The sequence below is a fragment of the Hesperophylax consimilis genome, chromosome 23 (genome assembly GCF_061612785.1).
Source record: "Hesperophylax consimilis isolate HC1 chromosome 23, BYU_Hcon_1.0, whole genome shotgun sequence".
NCBI lineage: Eukaryota > Metazoa > Arthropoda > Insecta > Trichoptera > Limnephilidae > Hesperophylax > Hesperophylax consimilis.
The window spans coordinates 1855794-1878166 of record NC_142858.1 but is presented as its reverse complement, the minus strand read 5'-3'; the positions used below and the strand labels follow the sequence as shown (position 1 = coordinate 1878166).

The window sequence follows — 22373 nt, the reverse complement described above, 5'->3', positions numbered from 1 at the left end:
AGTCAACGCAATTTCCTAGCATCATGTAAACCGCTCCGTTTTCCCAACTAGTAAGTTAGGAAAGGACGCCTGCTTAAAAAACTAGCCTCGTATGAATCGGGCATTAAAATGTATTTAATTTCCGAAAACACGGAGGGAGGTCGTGGGTAGATATGGTAGACAGATGGTGCATACATACTAGAGGAGTCATGGACACACTTCATTACAACCGGGTCACCAAGACGCTAATTGTTTATGTTTATTTTATAACTAGATACGATGGAAGAGGAACTCATTTTATGAAATGAATTATTGAAAACAGTAACAGCGTGTTGCGCGGGGGAATTTTTGGTTTAGAAGACGGCTTTTTTTACGTACCTACACGTTTAACTATAACAGCTTACTTTCGTCCTCTAAAACCATTTTCAGTCATCTATAATTCGGGGAGTCAAATATACAATTTAAGAACGTTAATAGCATGTAGCACAAATTTATATTAAACTTGAAGTACAAAATAGTTTTGTTTTTCAAATTATTTAATTAATACAAAATTAAATACATACCCACACGGTGTCCGGAAACTTGTAGTATAAACGGGAAATTGATAAATTTGTATCCTAAGGGAACACAACAAAGATTCGATCCTAGAGTTTGGATTTTTTTCCTTTTTTCGTTTTTTTTGGCTTCCAAAGGGTTAATAAAATTTTTGACTCAGGCCTATGCTTCAACGCATTTTGAAAGACGTTCGATATGATACTAACCCCCCTGGAGATTTTTTTAAAATTTGTCCCACAAGATTACAATTTCGGACTACGAAAGCACAAATCAAAAAAAAAAATTATGACGCAAAATCGAGTTTCCGGATACCGTGTAAATACAATATGTCCAGGGGTAAAGTAGATTAACTTCGGGGGATGATTCTACATGATACACAGAGAGAAATGAGTACCACTATTTTATCACGATACTATTAACAATGTGATGGCATGTGAACCATTTCCTAATAAAATATTAGTCATTCAGTATATATCTGAACAAGTGTTCAACGCAGGTGGCTTCGTCCGAATGAAATAATGGACGAATACATATTTCGATTTACTCATGACATATTCGTGCTTTACTGATAGTTTGTTATGAAATTTGACAAATCAAAGACGAACCACACTTAACACTATATCAGTAAGATTTCTCCGTGTGGTACAAGTAAAAATGATAAATACCTTTTTTCGAAATTCCTTCAAAAAACTTGTTTGTTCGAAAAGAAAAAGAAAGGATTTTCTTAAAAAGTTAATTATCTTTTTTACTTTTACGTAGAATCTACTCCCCCGGAGTTTTCTTTAAAAATATGATCTAATTGAAATGGTGTATTTTTTCCCAATGATTGGGGAGGTTCCTCCAGCAGACTGCCGACACATCACGAAGGGAGGGGGTTGACTGTATGGGGATGCACCCGTTACCGTCAAGTTACCTCATTTCCCGCTGACATAACACGCTAGTAACAACATACACACCCTGCAGGGTTGCTGAAAACTTTAACGACTAGTTTCAAAAAAAGTTGAAGTTGCCATCGAAAAGTTTAATCCATCGATTTTTTTTGTGCAAATACTATTTGTTCAAGTGTTGCAATTCAAGCATTGAGTGAAAGTTATTTTTCTTCTGTTTTGTTGCAGTGTAAAATTTATGGTAAGTTATTTGCTATTATATTTATTTTATTTATTTATCTAGTAAACTTTGACTGCAAGTGTTTTCTTCGATGCCTGTCTCACTAGAAAATACCTGTGTATTAGGAGGTTCATGAATTTGTATAAAAATAATATTTAAATACTAAGGTTGAATCCATTTTTACATTCTTTTTTACAGTTGGTGGAATAATTTTTCAAATAAAAAAAAACAAATGGAAAATGTGGATTAGTCCCATAAACGGGAATAGTATTACAATTGTAAAAAAGTTGATATAAAATAGATATTGTAATTATAATTGTGGATTTTTTTAACCACTAATTTGCTAACATTAGTGGTGAAAACAAAGTTATTGTTTAATTTCATATTATTTCTCTTGTTATTACAGAGTACCAACTGTAAATGTAAATTACACTTATTATTTCAATTATTTTGGTGGATAGAATGCTACAAACAGTTATTTAAAGGTTTGATGAATAAATAAAAATACATACAATGTATGTAATTTTTTTATGTTGAATTTGAAGTACTTAATAATATTTTTCAAATTGGTATGTATGAAATATTAGCGAAATTGATTTATAAACACCACTTTATAAACCCTGTGCGATTTAGGTCATATTGTCTGCGACTCTTTTTCCTGTATCAATGGTACAGTTTTGCGGCTAATACGGATTTGCACTAATTAAATAAGTGATAATAATAATGGTATTGAAAATGTATGAACCACTTCGTTCCATTTTAACACTACAGCATTTTCACTTGTATCAACTTCGGAAAACTTGTAACTCTTCCTGTAATGATCAATTTTATTTCTTATAATTTGTTCTGTATCCAAATATAGGTATAACGTGCCTAAAGTTATGCTGAAAATAAAGTATTATTTGAAGAGTAGCACCCATTTGCTACAGGTTATTATTAGTAGGTTGGCTAGATCTGACATAGGTACAATCTTTTTGAAATAAAATAAATAATCAACTAATTTATTTATTTATATTATACGCCCTTACAATCTTTAAACATATGATATGCATTCATAATGATTTGGTAGAACAGTAATCATGAAGTAAAATTTGCGCGTAAAGAATAGTAGATATCTATTATGCTAAAATTAGCTACAATTGAGATATGTAATTTTAGCCTTTTTGTAACTATATTCTGTGGCCTAACTGTTCCAGTAATTTAGGTATCTAACTGGTTTATCGCGTATTAATTAGACACGATATAAAAAAAAACTTCTAAGGTTAATCGTCATATCAACTTCTTCCCACTGAATATTATTTGTTTGAATCGATATCGAATCGAAAAACATATACGTATAGTGACAGTAGAGGTAGGTGGATAGGTATATACGACTTTTAAATAAATTATTTAGGATAATAATAATAATATTTGGATGATTTTTATAGCGCCGTTTTTGTGCAAAATCACCTCAAGATTTACGGTTGGCTATGAGGAGTAAATTTAGTCGGTCCCCTCATGCTCGTTATAACTGATAAGTTTGACTGTATCTAGAAATAATATGTCGGTGTTACATTTACATGTACCTAGAAGATAAGAAGACAGAATACAAATGTATTTATCTGTAAGATATGTACCTACTGATTCATTATTTTGTTTATGAATATGATCTGAATGATATATGAATTATATTATACTTGAGGTGATTTTTCATGATATAAATTAGTCAAATATTATTCATAAAATACTAGATAATCTCGCGATAGCTTTTTCATTGTCCAGCCAAAGGTTAGATTATTTAGGTATAAGCATAAATACATAATATATTATGTTCCTAAAAAATTAGGCACAATATCGAGAATGTCGATCGAGCGGCTTTTTCCAGAAGCTTATCTGCAGATTGTTTTAATATACAATATAATATATGTAGAAGAAACAAATCAAGAAGATAAAAATAAACATCAAAGATACGTCATGGTGGAATTATAAGAATTGTACAGTGACAGAATAACACCAAAAATATTATAGCGATGGCGGGTAGGTAGGTAGGTACCTAATGTACCTACCAAATCGTCTCCAGAAATTTTCTGAAAATGTCATAGTAAGTACCTAATTACCCACCTAATCCGGTAAGTAATAAAATCTCGTAGATTGGCCGATTATAATTAGTGGGTTTTAAGATAGTTTCTTTATTTTTTTTTTATAAAACCCAAACTAAGAATCTAAGAATTAAAGTAGATTCGTAGGTTGGTAGTTTGGTAGTTAAGCAATATAGTGAAGGTATTTTAGAAAAACATATTTAAGATGACCAAAATATGGCACATCTCTATCCCCTAAAGCCAACTCGGTATCTGATTCAGTAGCTCGCAAACAATTGTTAAATATTTGAAAGGAAAGATATTGGACAAATGCATTCTTAAAATTTCCCCTTTAATATACCCGCCGGCAGAAAAAAAACTAGGAGCTATGACATGCTTGACCGATATTTTCGCTTGTTCTTAAGCCAGATTAAATCCCGAGATTAGGTCCATTCCTTGTTTGGCTTGCCGACTTGTTTTCTGAACTGTGAAGTATTCAAAGATCTAGACAGGCGCAGAAGATTAAAAATATTATGAAAAAATGAAAGCAGATACAGAAATGGGAAATAGCAAAATATTTGAAAGTGGTACATTTTAAAAACCAAAAGCAGGTAATTGCAAACCTGTGTAGGAACGGCGATCGTTTTAGTAGTTAGTTTGCTTGCGTTTGTTAGAATGTAAAGCGTTTCTTCCTTGCGAATACTTGATACATTAACTATATTTTTAAATAATGAATTGCGCGCACACATCGCTAACAAAGGAGTGTTCTAAATGAGAATTATCGAATTGCATTCAACAACCACTGAGGGTCTCCATTTTACAAACCGATTTTAAACAATGCGATCTGTTAATTTAAAGTACCCTTTGCCACTCGAAGCCATTCTGAATTTACCACAAAACATGTTACACTTTCGATGACTCTTGAAATTGCAAATAAAATGTTTAATTCTCAATGAAAATTTACCTCTAACAAATGCGTAAGAGACGTTATTTCATTGGGGGTAAACAGGCGATTGTTTTCGTATTGTCCTTCCTATGTTACTACTTGCAGACTTAACATTTGCAATAATATGTCTTTGTTTTATTAACAGGTAAAATTGCGAGTAGCTGCTTCGTGTGAACAAAATTCTTTTGTGCACACATTTGTTATGTTTTGAAGAGAAGAGTTGAATCAGGACCAAGAAGAAAGTAAAAACGTTGAATATCAACAATATAAAACACATCACTTACCTTATTGCGAGTTCAGCCATGGAATGCTGTTGGAAATTAAAGTTTAGTGATTTTTGAAGGACAATTGATTTACAAAAAATATTGACGTCGTTGACAGTTTACTTTCGCCATTAGCATGATGAAGAGTGCGAGTAGTTCCTGGACCGTGGAATCGGACATGCGGCCGGCGACATCTTCAAGTAAGATCTTTTATATATTGATTTAGTAAATATAATTGTTTGATGTAAAATTGTAGAATTTATATTTTTACCTCTGCGAAAGTATTGAATGAAATGTTGCGTAAATGTACTAATGTATTAGTCATTCTATATTATTGGCTAAATAGGTATAAAGTATAAACTTAATTGCCATACTTTTTAGTCAATTCATTTTCATGGATATAATATGTTCCCGCTTTTAGCGTGGTTATTAGAAACCTTTGTATCATATTTGTTATATAATGAATTATTTACAAGTGTACCTAAATGTATCTACATATAGACACATTATAACTTGAACCTGAGTAGGTACTTTTAAATTTGTTAAATTTAAAGCTTATACTTATGGTTTAAGTAGGTATGTTATGAACGTAATTATCCGTCTTAATTTTTGGTATTTAGCACATCGGGTAGGAATTGTTATGGTTGCTACATTATGAATTATTGCGACATTATATCTAAATTTGAATGAACTGTTTGTACCTACATGTTCAATACCTACCTACCTACCTATTTGATGTTATTATTTCTGACGTTAAAATAATGCGACAGGTATTTTGAATTCTTTTTAGGTATTTTGAATTTTTTGTAGGTTTTTCTTTAAAGGTAAAACCCATTAAATGTATTTTATCCATGACAATTAATTAGTTTTTCCTCTTGTTAGAAGATTTGGCTCATTCACCAATAAGAGAATAAAAATCCATGTAGTTTAAAAGTGAGACTATATTATAACTATCTGGTCTGAAAAATGAAATGTAATTTTATATTATATGAATACCTAAATGGCCAAAATACGAATTGAATGTAGTTTTATATTATATGAATACCTAAATGGCCAAAATACTAGTTAAATGTTTTTTTTTTTTTTTTTTTTTTAAACTTCCGATTTAGTTGTCCGGGTTAAGTCTTCCCCAAAGGAAAAACTTAACCTTTCCACTCACTTTTCCACAAATGATCAGCTAGTCAATCAACACTATGTAAGTGCATTATATAAGTAAAATAAATTATTATTATTATTATTATTATATTATTATTATTATATCTCATTATGAATTATGAATCTAAGTAAGAATCGTGGCTCCCTTATCAGGCACAAGAGCTCCTCTTTTCTGATAAGGTATACATGACCATATATGAACCTTAATATTATATTTTGCAAAATATGTATGTATTAATGTAACCCATATGATGTATATTAAAATAATAAAAAAAAAATAAAAAAAATGTAGTTTTATAATATATAAATACCTAAACGGCCAAAATACGAGTTAAATGTAGTTTAACATTATATGAATACCTAAACGGCCCAAATACGAGTTAAATGTAGTTTTATATTATATGAATACTTAAATGGCCAAAATACCACATCAATAATCTCTGAAACCTTGTATTCTATTACATTTGTTTGGAATCAACACTTTTTTGTAGCATTTTCTGCTTATAATGATGGAGGTTGGAGGAATTAAAATATTATCAGGTTATTATTAACCCGTGAATTTTTGTTCATCTTCATTTTCTTAACGCATATTTTGAAGATAATGTTGGTATCTCTCACTTGAAGTATGAAACAGTTAAAAATTTCTTAAGTTATGTAGTCGGATTAGCACAGTGGACAGAGCACTTTCCCGGCAAGGAAAAGGTCATGGGTTCAATTCCTGGATGCGACTGAATATTTCACTTACTTTTCTTTTTCATATTTTTCGTTTGAGAGTCATTCATATGGTTTTCATTGATTTAATATTACAATTTGAGGTTTTTCTTATTACGTTTAACAAAAAATTCATTCATTCAAATACCTATAGGTACGTGCGATAATTAGCAGGTATCTAAAAGTTTTTTTTTAATTTTTCTAACCCGAACAGTTTTCGGTATTTATATACGGATTTACGCCGTCTAGTGGAATATTATATACCCAGTGGGAGATATTTATTTTAAAATAGTGTACGCGTGGGAAGTTCTAAGCGTGACATGACTGCTCTACGCCGTTCTCTACGCCGTATCGGATTTTTTTAGTATTTTTTTAATACAATTTTTTTTGTATTTAAATTTAATGATATTCATAGATTTTCCTAAAACCAAGCTTTTTTATAATTGGTAAGACAGAAAATAAAGAGAAAAAGTATTAGCATTATCTTTTTCCTCACCAAAAAAAAGAAATATGTCGTTTCACTAAACATGATACCTACATTGTTACATTTAGCAAACTGGAATAGTATTAATAAGTTTTCATATATTCCATGACAAAACACAATATTGTAGAAAATAACGAACACACAAAAAAACCTAGCCTAAAATATTATTTTATCATTTTCTGCTTTTGCCATTTTTCTATTTTAACCGATGGTAATTATTCGGAATCGCTGGACAAGGATTATATGAAATATTTTTAAATAAAACCTTCTGATTTACATTAATTACTATAAAAGGAATCTGACTGCATTTGGGATATTTTTAATTTTAGCATTTTAATTTTTAATTACGTAAATCGAAAATTCACTTTCGTTGTATGGGATGACAGCTGGAATGATTTCTGTTGATGACATTTTCTCTGGTTGGTATTCTTGATACGAGTAGCTAGAATTTGAATCATTTCGGAATGCAAATTCTAGTTAGGTACTGTTTTGGCCAAACTCGAAAAGATCCCTTTTATAGTAATTAAGGTAAATCAGAAGGTTTTATTTAAAAATATTTCATATAATCCTTGTCCAGCGATTCCGAATATTTACCTAACCGATTACCCACCGTTTTTACATATATTATTTACCTCATGGGGTTAATAATAAGAGAACAGGTAAATAATAAAGGTATTTTATGTTATAGTGCCCCAAGTACTTAGCGCGTAGAGAAACTTTGAAAAAAAAATATGCATGTACCTAATTATATTACAAAGTAATGAATAGTTTATTATTTAAAAAAAATATTAAGAATTTTTTAAAATAATACGTAACTGTAGACAAATTATATTTCTAATACATTTAACCTGTGGTGTGCCAGGAAATTCCAAGCTTATTTAATTCCAAAATCAAACGTCAAGTGTCCACTTAAATTTTTTTTGTGTCGCATTAAATAAGTATATGATAACATTTCTTCCAGATTTCGGTAGTTTATACAACTGTTGTTACTAATAATACTATTTTGTACAAGAAACCTGTAAATAAATAATGCTAAAAATATAATTATTCATCATGACGTAAAAATTTTGACATTTCTTACGAAGTTAATTTTCATCACTTTTCTTGGGTGAAATATTATAAAAATTACATCAAAATAATGTAGATAAAACTATCTTTCTGATAATACCTCAAATCTATTATTTCCACAATCAATTTATATCAAAAATAATGAAAGAAGACGCTTTGACACTAAAAACGCGACAAATATTTCGTTGGCATTCCACAGAAAAATTCTTTTTAAAAAATCTGAAAAGCTAGAAGACATTCCGGTATTTGTTGCCTAAAGAACGAGAATAGCCCAAGCGATTGTGACCTTGTTCTTCACACAAATTCCTTATACATAAGGGTCAAAATCACACATAATTTTTTTTTTTTTTTAATTCGTAGGTAATGTGCAGCACTCACATATGCGTTTACCTTACTTGATAAAGTGATATGATTTTCCTCAATGATAATATTAGATATTACCTGTCTTCTTTTTTTCTCTTTCGTATCTGTTATTTTTATATATTTTATATGTTTTTAAAAAGAGCGTCAGCTGTAAAAATAGGTATAATCATGATTATCATTGTATAAAAAAATAAAATTTTTATGTAGGCTTCGTACCCTTAAGATTAATAAAGAAAAAAATAAAAAAAACATATTTAAAATCTGCCACCCGCCCTTTATGAATTGGCACCCAAACATTTTGGTAAACGCAAAGCGGACATCGCGTATTAGGAGGGCAATAACAATATTACGGTGGGTCCCCCATAAGGGGAAACAATGGGGGGTGATCTGTATGATAAGTGACGTCACCAACAAAAGGACCGGAGCGTTTCGTCACTTTGGATTTCATGTAATCAATCTAAAATCACATTGTTTACTAATGGCTTTCTCTGTGTTTATATATAGTTTAAATGAATTTTTGATTTTTGGAAGAAATAATGTAAATACATAAATAGTTGCATTTTACGATTATGATTGAAATATATACCTACCTACTTTTGTACGTTGCGTTTATTAACACTTTACAAACCGTTGATTCACTGGGTCCGGGCAGTCGCACTTTTACTGTATCTCATAAATATCAATCAAACTTTCTTAATAGACCAAAGGTTTACTATTTCTGATTAATGTGCGATAAAAATAGCAATCCTTGTTAAACCTTCAATATCCTTGGCGTGCGTGACGTGCGTGGGGACAATTCTTCAACATTACAACTGCAGGGCTCCAGCTCCTAACGGTTAAAAACTGACACAATGTTTCTCCCCAATTCGTTTTATTAAATTAATTCGTGTTTAAATACATTTTCCTTGCGCCGGCAAATACAGCGCCCTTGAGGTGATTTTGACAAAAACGACGCTGTACAAACAACCCAATTATTATTATTATTACCTTCTATTACTAGCTGAAGTCCCAGGTGTTGCAATTGATTTACGCCGAATTTTTCGAAATCAGATGTAGACAGTAATTTTCAACAAGTGTGCAAAATTTCATCAAATATTTGCTTTAAGGGGTGGGAAAAGGGATTGGGCTTATATATATATTTCACCTATATAGATAGTTGAAGTAAAATATAAGTGAAATTTTCGAAGTGCCCGGGGTTGCCCGGGCTTTTCGCAGAGTTTTTGAAATCTAATATAGACAGCGACCTTCCTTTTTTTTCTGAAATAAATAGCTATTACAGGTTTATCTTTAACTATTAAAATGAATATGACTATTTTTTGAATTTCACATCTAATAGTAAATTTACATTTGCGAACCGAAACGCGAAGCGAGAAACGAATTAAAGGAAAGGAACGAAGCAACTGCAAGTGCCGTATCGCGCTATTTGTGGTTGCATCGTACCTTTCTTATAACTTGAGGTTCAGCTCGGCAGTTCCCCTATCGCATGTATACGTAGCATAATATGTACATGACAATATGACTTAGGTACTTACTGAGACACGACATACTATAGGACTGTCGGTCACGTTTATTCTAATGTAGATATATTGAACTCCGTAACCCAATGCGATTAGATTCAATTTATCATTTTCAATGGTCAAATTTTCAGATGTTTTATGACACCATTTGGCCATCGAATTAGCCATCTCGTATCGCGGCGGAAACAAGGGGAATCTGCTTCCCACGATCATTGTTCGATGATATGTTAACGAGTGTCGCATCATCATTGGGGGAGCTAATTGGCCATCTTGTCGGATGAACACCGATACACCTACTCTGGGAAACACCTGGATCACTAATTCTCTACTCTAATTTAGAGGGAATTTAGGGGTCATATTTTACATTACATCACAGGATTTCTGGTTACTGTAGAAAATTATCAAATGATTTAGGTTGGTAAGTAGATTTTTAATAGGCAGATCGTAAATTCTATTTAGGTATTTTAGAAAACCTTCACCCATTTTTACTATGTTAACTCGGCATGTAATAAGAATAAAATAATGTTTTGTAAAAAAATTATGCTTTGTAGAAAAATTATGCTTTTTAGAAAAATTATGTACCTAACTACCTATATTTTATGGTAATATTATATTTTATGGTAAAATTATATTTTCTAGCAAAATTAAATATTTAACAAAAACAACATTTTTATTAATAAAATTACATTTCGTAGTAGGTAGATATAATTACTTGTTACAGTAATATTAGATATTCTAATAAAATAAAATGTTTTAACCGAGGTATGGGTTTTCTTATTTTGCAATATTATAAACAGGTATCTTGTTCGTAATTAACATTTTTAAAATGAATAGGGTTTAGAGACCTACCTACATTTTATTTGTAGGAAGAAAGTTACCTAAATAACATAGTGGGTATCTTTTATAGATTTATCCATCATTTTCACGGTCCTACTTAAAAAATCAGACATGTGTAATAATAATAATAATAATAATTGGATAATTTTTAGAGCGCCGTTTTTGTGAAAAATCACCTCAAGGGCGCTGTCTGTCTACTATTAACGTTGAAAACAACAATAAAAACCCTTAAAGTAGCTTTTAATGTAGGAAGCTTCATTCACCTTTCGGCCAATTTTGAATCTAATTAATATATTTTGTTTAATATTTGAATATGCTTAATTTAGTATCTTCGTAATTGAAAATACAAACAGTTTTCAGTTACCTATAAATATATCTCCATTAATATAAACAAATTGGCATAACGAGACTGTAAAACGTTCCCAGGGTGACGAGGGCATATTGCCACCCGCTGCAATGGGAACACCCGTGCGCGTCTCGCGTGATGATGTATCCAGATGCAACGGAATGTCTGTGTCGTCATTACCTCCCCATATCGCGTAATGTGTGATGTACGGTTGGCAGGTGCCCATTAATACTAAACAGTAAACTAGTTACTGGTGAAGTAGGTATTCAGAGCTACGCAAGTATCTATCTATCTTCCCACGATGTGCAGCTTCCCCTAGCATCTGATGGTCACGCGATGTAATACCAACTACCAACCACCCCCAATTATCCAATGAACCCCCCAACTAGGTAGAATTTGCTTGTTTGATCATCCGTTACATTTTTTCATATTGATATAGATACAACCTCTCTTAGGAATATGCTCCTACCTGTTTTGGAACAGCAATGACTTATTTGTAAAAAATGTATAAATATATTTTATAAGAATGAGTGTTTCAGCTTGTTATAATAGGTATTTATTGATTTTCTTATTCCATTTTTTTGCATAGGAAAACAATACAAAGAGTCCCTAAAAATATTGTAATGTCTCTCAATGGAAATATCTATCTATATATGTATATATCTATCCGAACTTGGAAATTTTATTTTTAATATTATGGGGTTTTGGACAACGATACTTAAAACTACACTGTGACTCGGAACAGGAATTCAATTCTTTCGGAAAAAAATTTTAGGGTTGTTATGTTTAAATTTGATTCTCGGTTTATTTTGGGTCATTAGAAACGATGAAATTTTTTTTTTAACCTAACCTAACCTAATCTAACCTACTAAACCCAGTTAATAAAGTTTTTGTTTCTTCACTTTCCATGACTTTATATATCTTTTTAAAGATGTGATGAATTATCATTGTGATGATTTAACCGGTCACCGCTTTAAATGCAGACGTTGTCGTATACTTATTCCCAATAGTTGCCGTATGCCTATTCCCTATATACCTATGCTTTAAATGTAGACGTTTTCGTATGCCTATTCGCTATATACCTATGCTTTAAATGTAGAAGTTGTCGTATGCCTATTCCCTATATACCTACCTATGCTTTAAATGTAGACGTTATCGTATACTTATTCCCTATATACCTATGCTTTAAATGTAGACGTTTTCGTATGCCTATTCGCTATATACCTATGCTTTAAATGTAGAAGTTGTCGTATGCCTATTCCCTATATACCTACCTATGCTTTAAATGTAGACGTTATCGTATACTTATTCCCTATATACCTATGCCTTAAATGTAGATGTTATCGTATACTTATTCCCTATATACCTACGCTTATGAACGGGAATTAAATTAATATTACTATTCAATTTTAGGTACCTGAAAAGAACCTAATAAGAGTAAAAAGTGTCTACACGCAAAACGTTAGAAATTCGTAAATTATTTAGGTATTAATATTTTTACTTAAGTATTGCAGAATCACCTTTGTAAGTTACTGTACTTTATTCCCGGACCGGACACCTTGTACATAATCATTATTTTCTCGCGTATCAACGAATCTTATTATTTTTATTGTCTTTAAAAGTTATCGTAGAATATGGTAATATTAATACTTATTGTGAGTTCATAAGCACTGCGTTTAACGTCGTCAACAAGACTTATTTGGGTTGTTATTCACTTTAATCCTGCGTAATATCAAAATTGGAACTGATTGTTTGAATAATTCAGACAAGCGATAAGTACCTACCGGTAATATAATATTCTTAACAGATTTTTTATTACAAATTGATTTGTCGAGAATTCACGTTATCCGCGATTTTTTACGGGTTTGGACTAGTATTAAATAACCGCAAATCTACAAATAATATGTTTATTTTCTAATTTCTAATGCGTTTGAAAAGTATTTGTACACGTATTATTTTCGTAAATTTATAAATGTTGTTGTTGGTTTTGTACGTCCGTAAAGGTACCTATGTCTTGCAGTGGGTAATTGCGGTCGCCTGAATGGAGAAGAAAGAAAGATTATAGGATTGATGCTTTGGGATTAGCTCACCGGCTTGTATTGTTTTCAAGAGAGGTACTTTTGCTTTATTACTTGTGAAGCAGTTTGTTTATTTCTTCGTTTTCACTGTTGCTGACTTGATGATATTTCCATTAATTTATAAGAGTGTCTACCAAACACCTTCACGTGACATTACCCATTCGATGTCGAATACGACCATCAGGTGGGCATTCTTAAATGCAGCGTATTTATTTACAAACGGCATTTACAAGGCCGTCAAAAGGAAAAGATCGTTATGTGAATGAAGACTAGTTTAAACGCCCATGTTTGGCTCGGAAGGCAATGCCCATTGTGATGGCCCACGGCGGCAACCGAACACATCTTCTTCAGTCCCTTCGCGTCCCACTTGTCTTCAGTCGAAAAGGCACAAAGGCAGATTCTTTTCATTAAAATCATTTTAAATACTCTCACATGAATGGAGTACACTTACGCGGGCAGGAAATGCGGTGTCTTGTTCAGTTTTTAGAAATACACGTTTTTATGTGCCGATCTAACAAAGCAGGGCTCCCTCATTCCCTTTCACGGAGTCTTTCAGAGTCGCGTCGTCTCCGCTGGATTATCAGGGAATTCTATACGGGCTCGTCAGTTTATTATATTGTTGTTACTTCCATTAGACGCGAGTTAAGTAAGCTAAACACTTGCACCGCACCGTCTTTACTGGGAAACTTCATACAGCTGTATTTATTGAATAGGTCCAGGAAACGATAGACGATGGAATCAAAAGGAACGCTTCCATCTCTTTGTGTATTCTATCAAAGAGTCAGTTGTGTTTATCAAGAGAACATCTAACATCATTATTAAATAATTCACAAGATATCTACTAAGCTTTGTCTATCTAGCTTGAGGACAAGAGCAAGGAAAATTACCCGACAGCCAGGAATTAAAAAAAAAACAGTCTTCAGGTACCTTTCTACTCCATGTTTTAGAACCGAAACCGTTGCTTGTCCTATAGGTATTGAAAAGTGTTTCATCATTACAAAAAGGTTAATTAAAAAAATGTTAAGCTGTAAAAAATTATGACCGGATAACCCATCAAAATGACAATTCAACACACCTTTAAAAAATGACATAAAGTAATGAAAAGTGATGAAACTAAAACTAGGTTAAATATGTTACGTAGGGTAGGTTTATAGGTTATTTTTTTCGTCGCTTTTAACTAAGAATTATCACTTTTTAAAGGTCTGTTGAGTTTTCATAGAACCGTAAAAAATATCTAATAACCAGGTCTAAAACTTCAACGTATTCCACAAAACTGCTAGATTTTTGTTTGTTACCTACATTGGTTACATGCGTTGCAACGTGTTTGTATGTTTTTTTTAAATAATTCAGCAAAAATAATTTAAAAATTGATCGTATTAATTATAGACTTATTTAGACATATCAATTACTATTCAAAACTCTTGAAGAGCTAAATGAGGTGGCGATGAAAGTAAAAATCACAATTGCGCCACAGTCATCCGCCCCTCGCAGCAAATTTCATTCAAGGGGGTTCCGTCTAAAATAGAAGTCTCGTCGAAATGAGCAATCGTTTATACAATCCCTCAGCGATTTAGAATTGACTCCTGTCGCTTTTAAAACAAAATGCACTGATTGCAGCAAATCAGAAATTGATTTGAACACAAATCCGACCGCTGAAATAATACGGTCATGAGTTGCTCGTTTTCTGCTCTCCATTCTATGTGCAGTGTGCACAAAGCAATACTTCGAATAATATTACCTGACATTGCTCGGGCGTATAGATATATAGGTTTGAGGCTCTGAATTTTGGTAATCTGGATATGGATATAAAACTTTCTTAAGAAATAAAAATTACTTAAAATTGTAAATACACTTTATGGCGTCATTTTCATTTTTTCCGATTTCAATAAAAATCTCAAAACCTGTTCTTATTAGTAACAGGAGTGTTAGAGAGTGGCTCGAATAGAAGAAGAAGTCTAGGACGCTCGAGAAAGATTTAAATTCTGTGGTGGAATGAGATACGGATACGAATTAAAGTCGTTAGTTATTAGTCATTAGTTTTTCAACAGTAGCAAAGTGGATTTCGTGATACTACATGAAGTGAATTATAGAAAAAGTCGGGGGTGCCAATGTGGATGAGATGTAAGGGATGAATTAAGAAAGAGGTGTAAGGATGTATGACTGGGAACTGAATGTTTGAAAAGGTCGACAACGCCCGAGGTATACATGGCACGATCAAGTGAATCAAATATTTATTACAATATCAATATTGTAATAAGTATAAAATACAGTTTTTGTGCCTACTGTAAAATTTGATAAATGGATGTTACGTATTCTTCGAATTAAGCCGTCGATGTATAAGTTTTAAAGCATATTATGACAATCCTAAAATTTTATTAAAATTTCTGTATTTTACAAATTTTACCAGTGTGCGTAATAGAACAGGTTTGGCACGCGCTTCATTTTTATTGTCACGTCAAAACTTTTTAAAAGTTTTTTATAATCTCTCATAAAATAATAGGCCCCTCCCGATTCCTAAAAATAGTTTTTGACTAGTGGATCGTCTTAATTATTTAAAAAAGTTACATCATACGCCAAACTCCTCCACTAGGCACAACATAATGCATCACGTGGTACGCACTCTGTCTCATTCCAGCAGCTCCACACAGACGTACAGCACCTTCAGTACATCACCTACAGTACAGTACCTACCTAGAATAGAAAAAATAAGAGATACGCCAGCCAATAGTAGATGTCATCCTTGATGCTATGTCTCTCCACCCCTCTATCTCATAAATCACCACCCGGTCCATCCTCCTCCGTGATTTATGACACTACGGGACCAATAGCGCGCGATTGTGGGTTAAGTCAACCAACCTCCCTTTCTATACAAATCTGTTGAAACACGGTAGAAGGGACTGCAAAACTAAAAAAAAATACTTTATTCCTAATAATGCAGTGCCTACATAATGTTTCTGCGTACATAAATAAAATACGTTATTACCATATTTTATTGAGAGTGTGTTTACTTCTCCAAGACCAAAAAAATATCATTGCATTTTTTTGATCAGGTTTCTGCCAAGGTATGAATTGTATTTATAAAATCTCCTTCCATCAATACTATAACCAACTTTAGTGTACGGACATCTTGCTAGCGAATTTATATAAATAAATTTATTTATTCAATTATTGTATAGGAGTAATAATTCATTTGTATGTGTAGCAACATTACAATTTTATAATTATGTAATTTTGGATCTACATTTTAAATTAACCTCTGAAAAACCGTTCGAACATCAGTGTCAAGAATTATTCCCGGCGTTGGAATTTCACCCTAGCTGGATTTTTTTGATATGCGATTTAAACCTGTATGCGATGTAAGTAAATAACGTAATGGCTTGTACTTGAAACACTTTAGAGTTTATTTTTGATTCCATTTTTGATTTTCATCAAAAAGGGTCTGGTGTTACAAAGGTTATAGATGTACCTCGTAAAAAGTATAGGATTTTAGTGTGCCTAATCGATGAACACGCTTAAAGGGTTGTAGGTATCTACTGGCAAATATTTTTTAAGGAGTACCTACATACGGAGAAAAATTATTAATTAAAAAATTATAATTTATTAAGATTTCCTTCAAATTATTGGTAATCCTGTAAAAAAGGGATTGCGGGCCCTTAACGAATGCATTCATAGCTTTCCTAATAATATTTTATTAAAATACGAACCTATTATCACGATGTCGGAACACGTGTTCACATAAATCATAATATTTCCGCATTTCGTCATTGTATATTATGAAGGCAAATACAGGTGCATGAATATGTGTTCCGATAAAATTTACAAAAAGTTTATCAGTAAACGGCCTGCAGTTTCGTTTTTATCCGGATTAACAATAATTTGAAGATATTTTTAATAATTTTACAATAGGTACTGATTTTTGCACTCGTACTCGCGATTTAATACAACAATTTTCTTTTATGTTTTTATTTTTGGTTTCATTACATAAACAATCTTCTTCTTCTTCCTAGCACTATCCCAACTCATTGCCTAGGTAGGCTGTTGGGGTCGGCTCTTCTCGTTCTCAGGTTATAGCTTCTTCGGTTCTGAGTGTCGCTTTCATCTAGGCCGTTTCTTTGTAGGATTTTGGAGCATTGGGTCATCCAGGGGTTCTTTGGTCTACCTCTGGATGACTGTCTTTGAAGCTCTATAGACATTGCCTGCTTCACAGTGTGGTCTGTCGTTCCTCTAGCTTACTGTTTATGTCAGTGACACCCAGGCTACCACGAATGCGTGAGCTTTTAATTTTATCTTTTAATGATACTCCTGCCGTCCATCTAAGCATTCGCATTTCTGCTGATTCGAGTTGCCTAGAGTAGGAGTTGTACATAGTCCAGCATTCGGAGCCATACATTATCGCGGGTCTAACAATAGTCTGGTATGTATTTCCTTTAAGTTTTATTGGCATTTTCGTGTCGCACAAAATTCCTGTTACGGATCTAAATTTCATCCATCCCACTCCTATCCTATGGTTGACATCCGCTGCACATCCTCCGTCTCTGTGGATGAGTGAGCCCAGATACTTAAATGAGTCACAGTTGGCTAATGTTAATCCATCCAATTGCATCGAAGGAGTTACAGCATTTGGGTCTTCAAATGGTAAATACAAATATTCCGTCTTTTTCCTGCTAATTTTTAGTCCATTATCCTCCAGGATCTTTCTCCACCTTTCCAGGCTATTTTGTAGATCACAATGATTTTCTTCTATCAGTACTACATCATCTGCAAAAAGCATAGTCTTGAGAATACTGTTCATTTCTTGACTCGTTAGGTAATTCATGACCATTATGAATAGCAATGGGCTGAGGACAGATCCTTGGTGTACCCCCACTTTAATTGGAAATGTTGGTGACATCCCTGATGTGCATCTTACTTGTGTTTCATTACATAAACAATGTTATTTTTAAATTACGTCTTTATTTTTTATACATCCAGTACACATTAACACAAGCAAAGGTCACTTATAAATAATTTACCTGCATCCAAGCGTCAGCGCCTGGATGCCTGAACCTATCTACGGCGTAGCGTGGCGATGTACAGGAAACAATAATTTCTGTTTTGCGACATATCTTTGTCTCGCTTCAACATCTCTGTTGAAAAACTGCACCCAAAAATCTCTGATGTACCAGGCCGTTCAATTTAGTATTTTGCAAAAAGTTTTTATCTAAGTAAAGAAAACCAATCATTTTCATTCCTTATGGGCTTTCAATCCTGTTTTAAACCGGATTACGAATAATTTTAGAGATTATTAATAAATTAACAATATTCAATATTAGTAATTAATTTATAAAGCTCAATTTGGGTGTAAATATATAAACTCCTCGGACAGCAAAAATATAAATTATCCCAAATATCATTGAACTTTGTTGAACTCTACTGTTGCTTCGGCGATTATCTAGGTCTTCTTGATAACAGTAGTTGTTCGCCATTCCAGCCAATTTGATTTTCCTAGGTGTATTACTGCACATGTAAGATGTGGTTCCATGATAAATCAACACATCGACAATCCAACACACCTTAAGGTGTGTAATAAAGCCATTAGAAACGATGAACAAAAAATTAAACCTAACCTAACCTAACCTACTTAACCCAGTTAATAAAGTTTTTGTTTCATCACTTTCCATGACTTTATATAACTTTTTAAAGATGTGATGAATTATCATTTTGATGATAATTTTATTATCATGTATAGTTTGTCGATCTCCTCTTTTCAAAATATATGAAATTTTGGGGTCACTTTGCGAATGTATGTAGTATCTACCCTCTCAACTCAAACAAAAAAATAATAATTTTAATCATTCTTTAAACCTAACCTAACCTAACCTACTTAACCCAGTTAATAAAGTTTTTGTTTCATCACTTTCCATGACTTTATAATTTTAAAGATGTGATGAATTATAATTTTGATGATAATTATCTCATATAGTTTCTCGATCCCCTCTTTTCAAAATATATGAAATGTTGGGGTCACTTTGCGAATGTATATAGTAGGTATCTACCCACTCAACTCAAACAAAAAAATATATAATTTTAATCTTTCTTTACCTATCGCACAAAGATTTTTGCTTCCTGCGATCTATAATAGTAATAATTTTGTGGAGAATGTTTGACTTGAAGTCTTCGAATAATTGTTGTAGACAACGTTGTTTGATTATAAGACCTAGAATAATTATTGGCAAGTTTTTATAGATAACGTTGTTTCGACTTTGGTTGCAGGTCGCATACTCTACGACGTTCCATGTGCCGTGTGCCGTGACCACTCCTCGGGCAAGCACTACGGCATCTTCGCGTGCGACGGCTGCGCGGGCTTCTTCAAGCGCTCGGTGCGGCGCGCGCGTCAGTACGCGTGCAAAGCGCGCCGCGGGGGTTGTCTTGTGGACAAGGCACACCGCAATCAGTGCCGCTCCTGCCGCCTGGCCAAGTGTCTGGACGTCGGCATGAATAAGGACGGTGAGTTGCCGCAATGTGATATAATTACTAGATGTAGATATACGTGGGGCAAGCCTCCATTTTTTATCATTATCATCCACATCAGCTGTAGGTCCTATGCGTGAAAACCGGGCGGACGGCGTGGATTCGTTATTCTGAGTTGATGAAATTTTGCACCCTTGATCTTCAAAACAAGAGAAAGGTCACTGTCTAAATGAAATTTCTAAAAATTCCCATCCCAATGCCCAGAATTTCAGCTAGTATTTTATAAAATATTGTAAAATGATGGTTTTCCAAATAAAATATAATATCTACCTATAGGCAACAATTTTAATCCAACTTGAATTAAGCATGTTACTACCCGTAAAATCACTTGTAGGAAAAAGGATTTTTTTGAAAGTACCTAATCATTTTGTTGTGTAGCTGTACAACATGAACGAGGCCCCCGCAACTCCACCCTCCGCCGGCAAATGGCGCTCTTCTTGAAGGAGCCCATGGAGCCCCCGAGCCAGCCTGCCCTGCCCAGCCCCGGCGAGGCGGCGTGCGAAGCCGCGGCCCGCCTGCTGTTCCTCAACGTGCGCTGGGCGCGCCAGGTGGGCGCTTTCTCCTCGCTGCCGCTACCCGACCGCACGCTCCTGCTCGAGGAATCGTGGCGCGAGCTGTTCGCGCTGGGCGCCGCGCACCTCCTCGTCCCGCTCGCCGGTTGCGTGGAGGCCAGGCCCTTCTGCTCCGTCGTGGAGGGCGTCGCGAGGTTGCAGCTCGACGTGCACGAGCTGGCGTGCTTGAGAGCCATCGTGCTGTTTCAACCCGCTGTGCGCGCTCCTGCTGCTTTCGAAGACGCGCGTGCGGTAGCTGCACTGCACGACCACGCACACCTCGTTCTCAGCAAAGTTAGTTAAAAACATGTATTTATGGATTTCTTGATACAAAACACATCATACTTATTGTGATACAAATTACATTATTTTGTTAACCTTTATACTTGTCTCACACGAGCGCTATACTCTAATGCGGTATTTGGGCGTGGCGTATATTATATAGTTTATTCAAAATACAAGTAAATTTGTTTACATCATTTTTATTTATATACAACATCTACATGTTTCGTGAACGATGTTCACATAATCGGGATTAAATATACACTCAATGTACAATGTATTATAGATTATTTATATTCTAGTCTCACACTTAGGCTGTAATCTTTCTCTCCCCTCCCTTATCATAGGGGAGAGGAAGTGTGGGGAGGTAGAGAGGCTACAGGATCGTTTATTTTTACGAAGTCTGCCACCTTAACAGCTCATAGCCGCGTAACCATGGCGCCTCGCAAATGTATCTGTCTACATCAAGAGAAAATCATATTCAAATATTGCTCAGTTAGCAAATCATAGCACATCAACCAGACCACGCCCGCACGTGCAAAATATTATCTGTCTATTTATTTATTTTATTTGGGATACCAACAGTTTACATTAATAAAAGCGTAATAATAATTGAGTTACAATAATTAAACCATTTACAGGTTTCCACATAGGTATTGTATACAAGTGTAGTGATTCCGAGATATTTAAGGAAAATTACATTTCAAGAGACAAGTTATTTAGGGGGGAATAGGGAGGGGTAGGATGGGGGGGGGGTCGGTTAGGTTGAGGTATAGTAATAAAAAGATGCGAAACAAAAAATTAAAAGAGAAAAAAAAACATTTATGTATGAGAAACAAATCGTGTGAGACAACCGTGTGGGGTTGTATGTCGAACGATATGGTGATATAGGCCACGCCCAAATGCAGTTATAATATTTGAATATAGGGCTCGTGTGAGACTGGCATTAGAGTGTACAATAAGTTAATCGTAGTTTAGAAGAATTTACCCTTGGAACTGTAGCTTACCCACTGACTATCTATTTCTTCAGCTTTTTATTGTATTATCTTTTCTCTTTTAAATTACACGATAACAGAAATATTGCGTTCAGTCGCGATTATCAATAATTTTAGCAATAAATAAATGTTTTTTTTATGATTTCAGTATATCACCATGGCATACCCTTCAAAACCACTTCGCTTCAGCAGCCTCTTGATGCTGATTCCCACCCTACAGCTGGTGTCCGCCGCCACAATAGAGTCCCTTTTCTTCAGGAAAACCATAGGGAACATCCCCATTGAGCGAATCATCAGCGATATGTACAGAAGCAGCGATTGCGAACCGTGATCAGCAGGGAACATATCAACACACTTCTGAACAATTAATATGCCATGATCGGATCAACAGATGGAGTTAACAGTTATTAGAGGATTGACAGACACGATTTGTTTCTCAGACATAAATGTATCCACTGAATAGGTAATATCTAGAAGTCTATCCACGCCAATCTGAAAGCAAACTAATGTCCCCTAAACAAGTTACAGAAAGAGGGGTACCTCATTGGCTGAACAATATGGCTTATCGT

At 33.8% G+C, this 22373-nt stretch overlaps 1 protein-coding gene across 1 annotated transcript; it reads left to right on the top strand.

Moving 5' to 3' along the window:
- Positions 1-5046: 5046 nt before the first annotated feature.
- tll (nuclear receptor subfamily 2 group E member tailless) lies at positions 5047-22135 on the top strand. The gene is made up of 4 exons (XM_089645686.1): positions 5047-5107; positions 19719-19952; positions 20355-20821; positions 21953-22135. The coding sequence occupies exons 1-4, from the start codon at positions 5047-5049 to the stop codon at positions 22133-22135; spliced, it is 945 nt and encodes a 314-aa protein (XP_089501812.1).
- The last annotated feature ends 238 nt before the right edge of the window (positions 22136-22373 follow it).

Bases quoted from the DNA above. Each gene is read 5' to 3' on its own strand.
- tll (XM_089645686.1), top strand. From the start codon at position 5,047: ATGAAGAGTGCGAGTAGTTCCTGGACCGTGGAATCGGACATGCGGCCG. The intron at 19,953-20,354 runs GTGAGTTGCCGC...TTTGTTGTGTAG, and splicing joins CGTCGGCATGAATAAGGACG to CTGTACAACATGAACGAGGC. The intron at 20,822-21,952 runs GTTAGTTAAAAA...TTATGATTTCAG, and splicing joins CACACCTCGTTCTCAGCAAA to TATATCACCATGGCATACCC.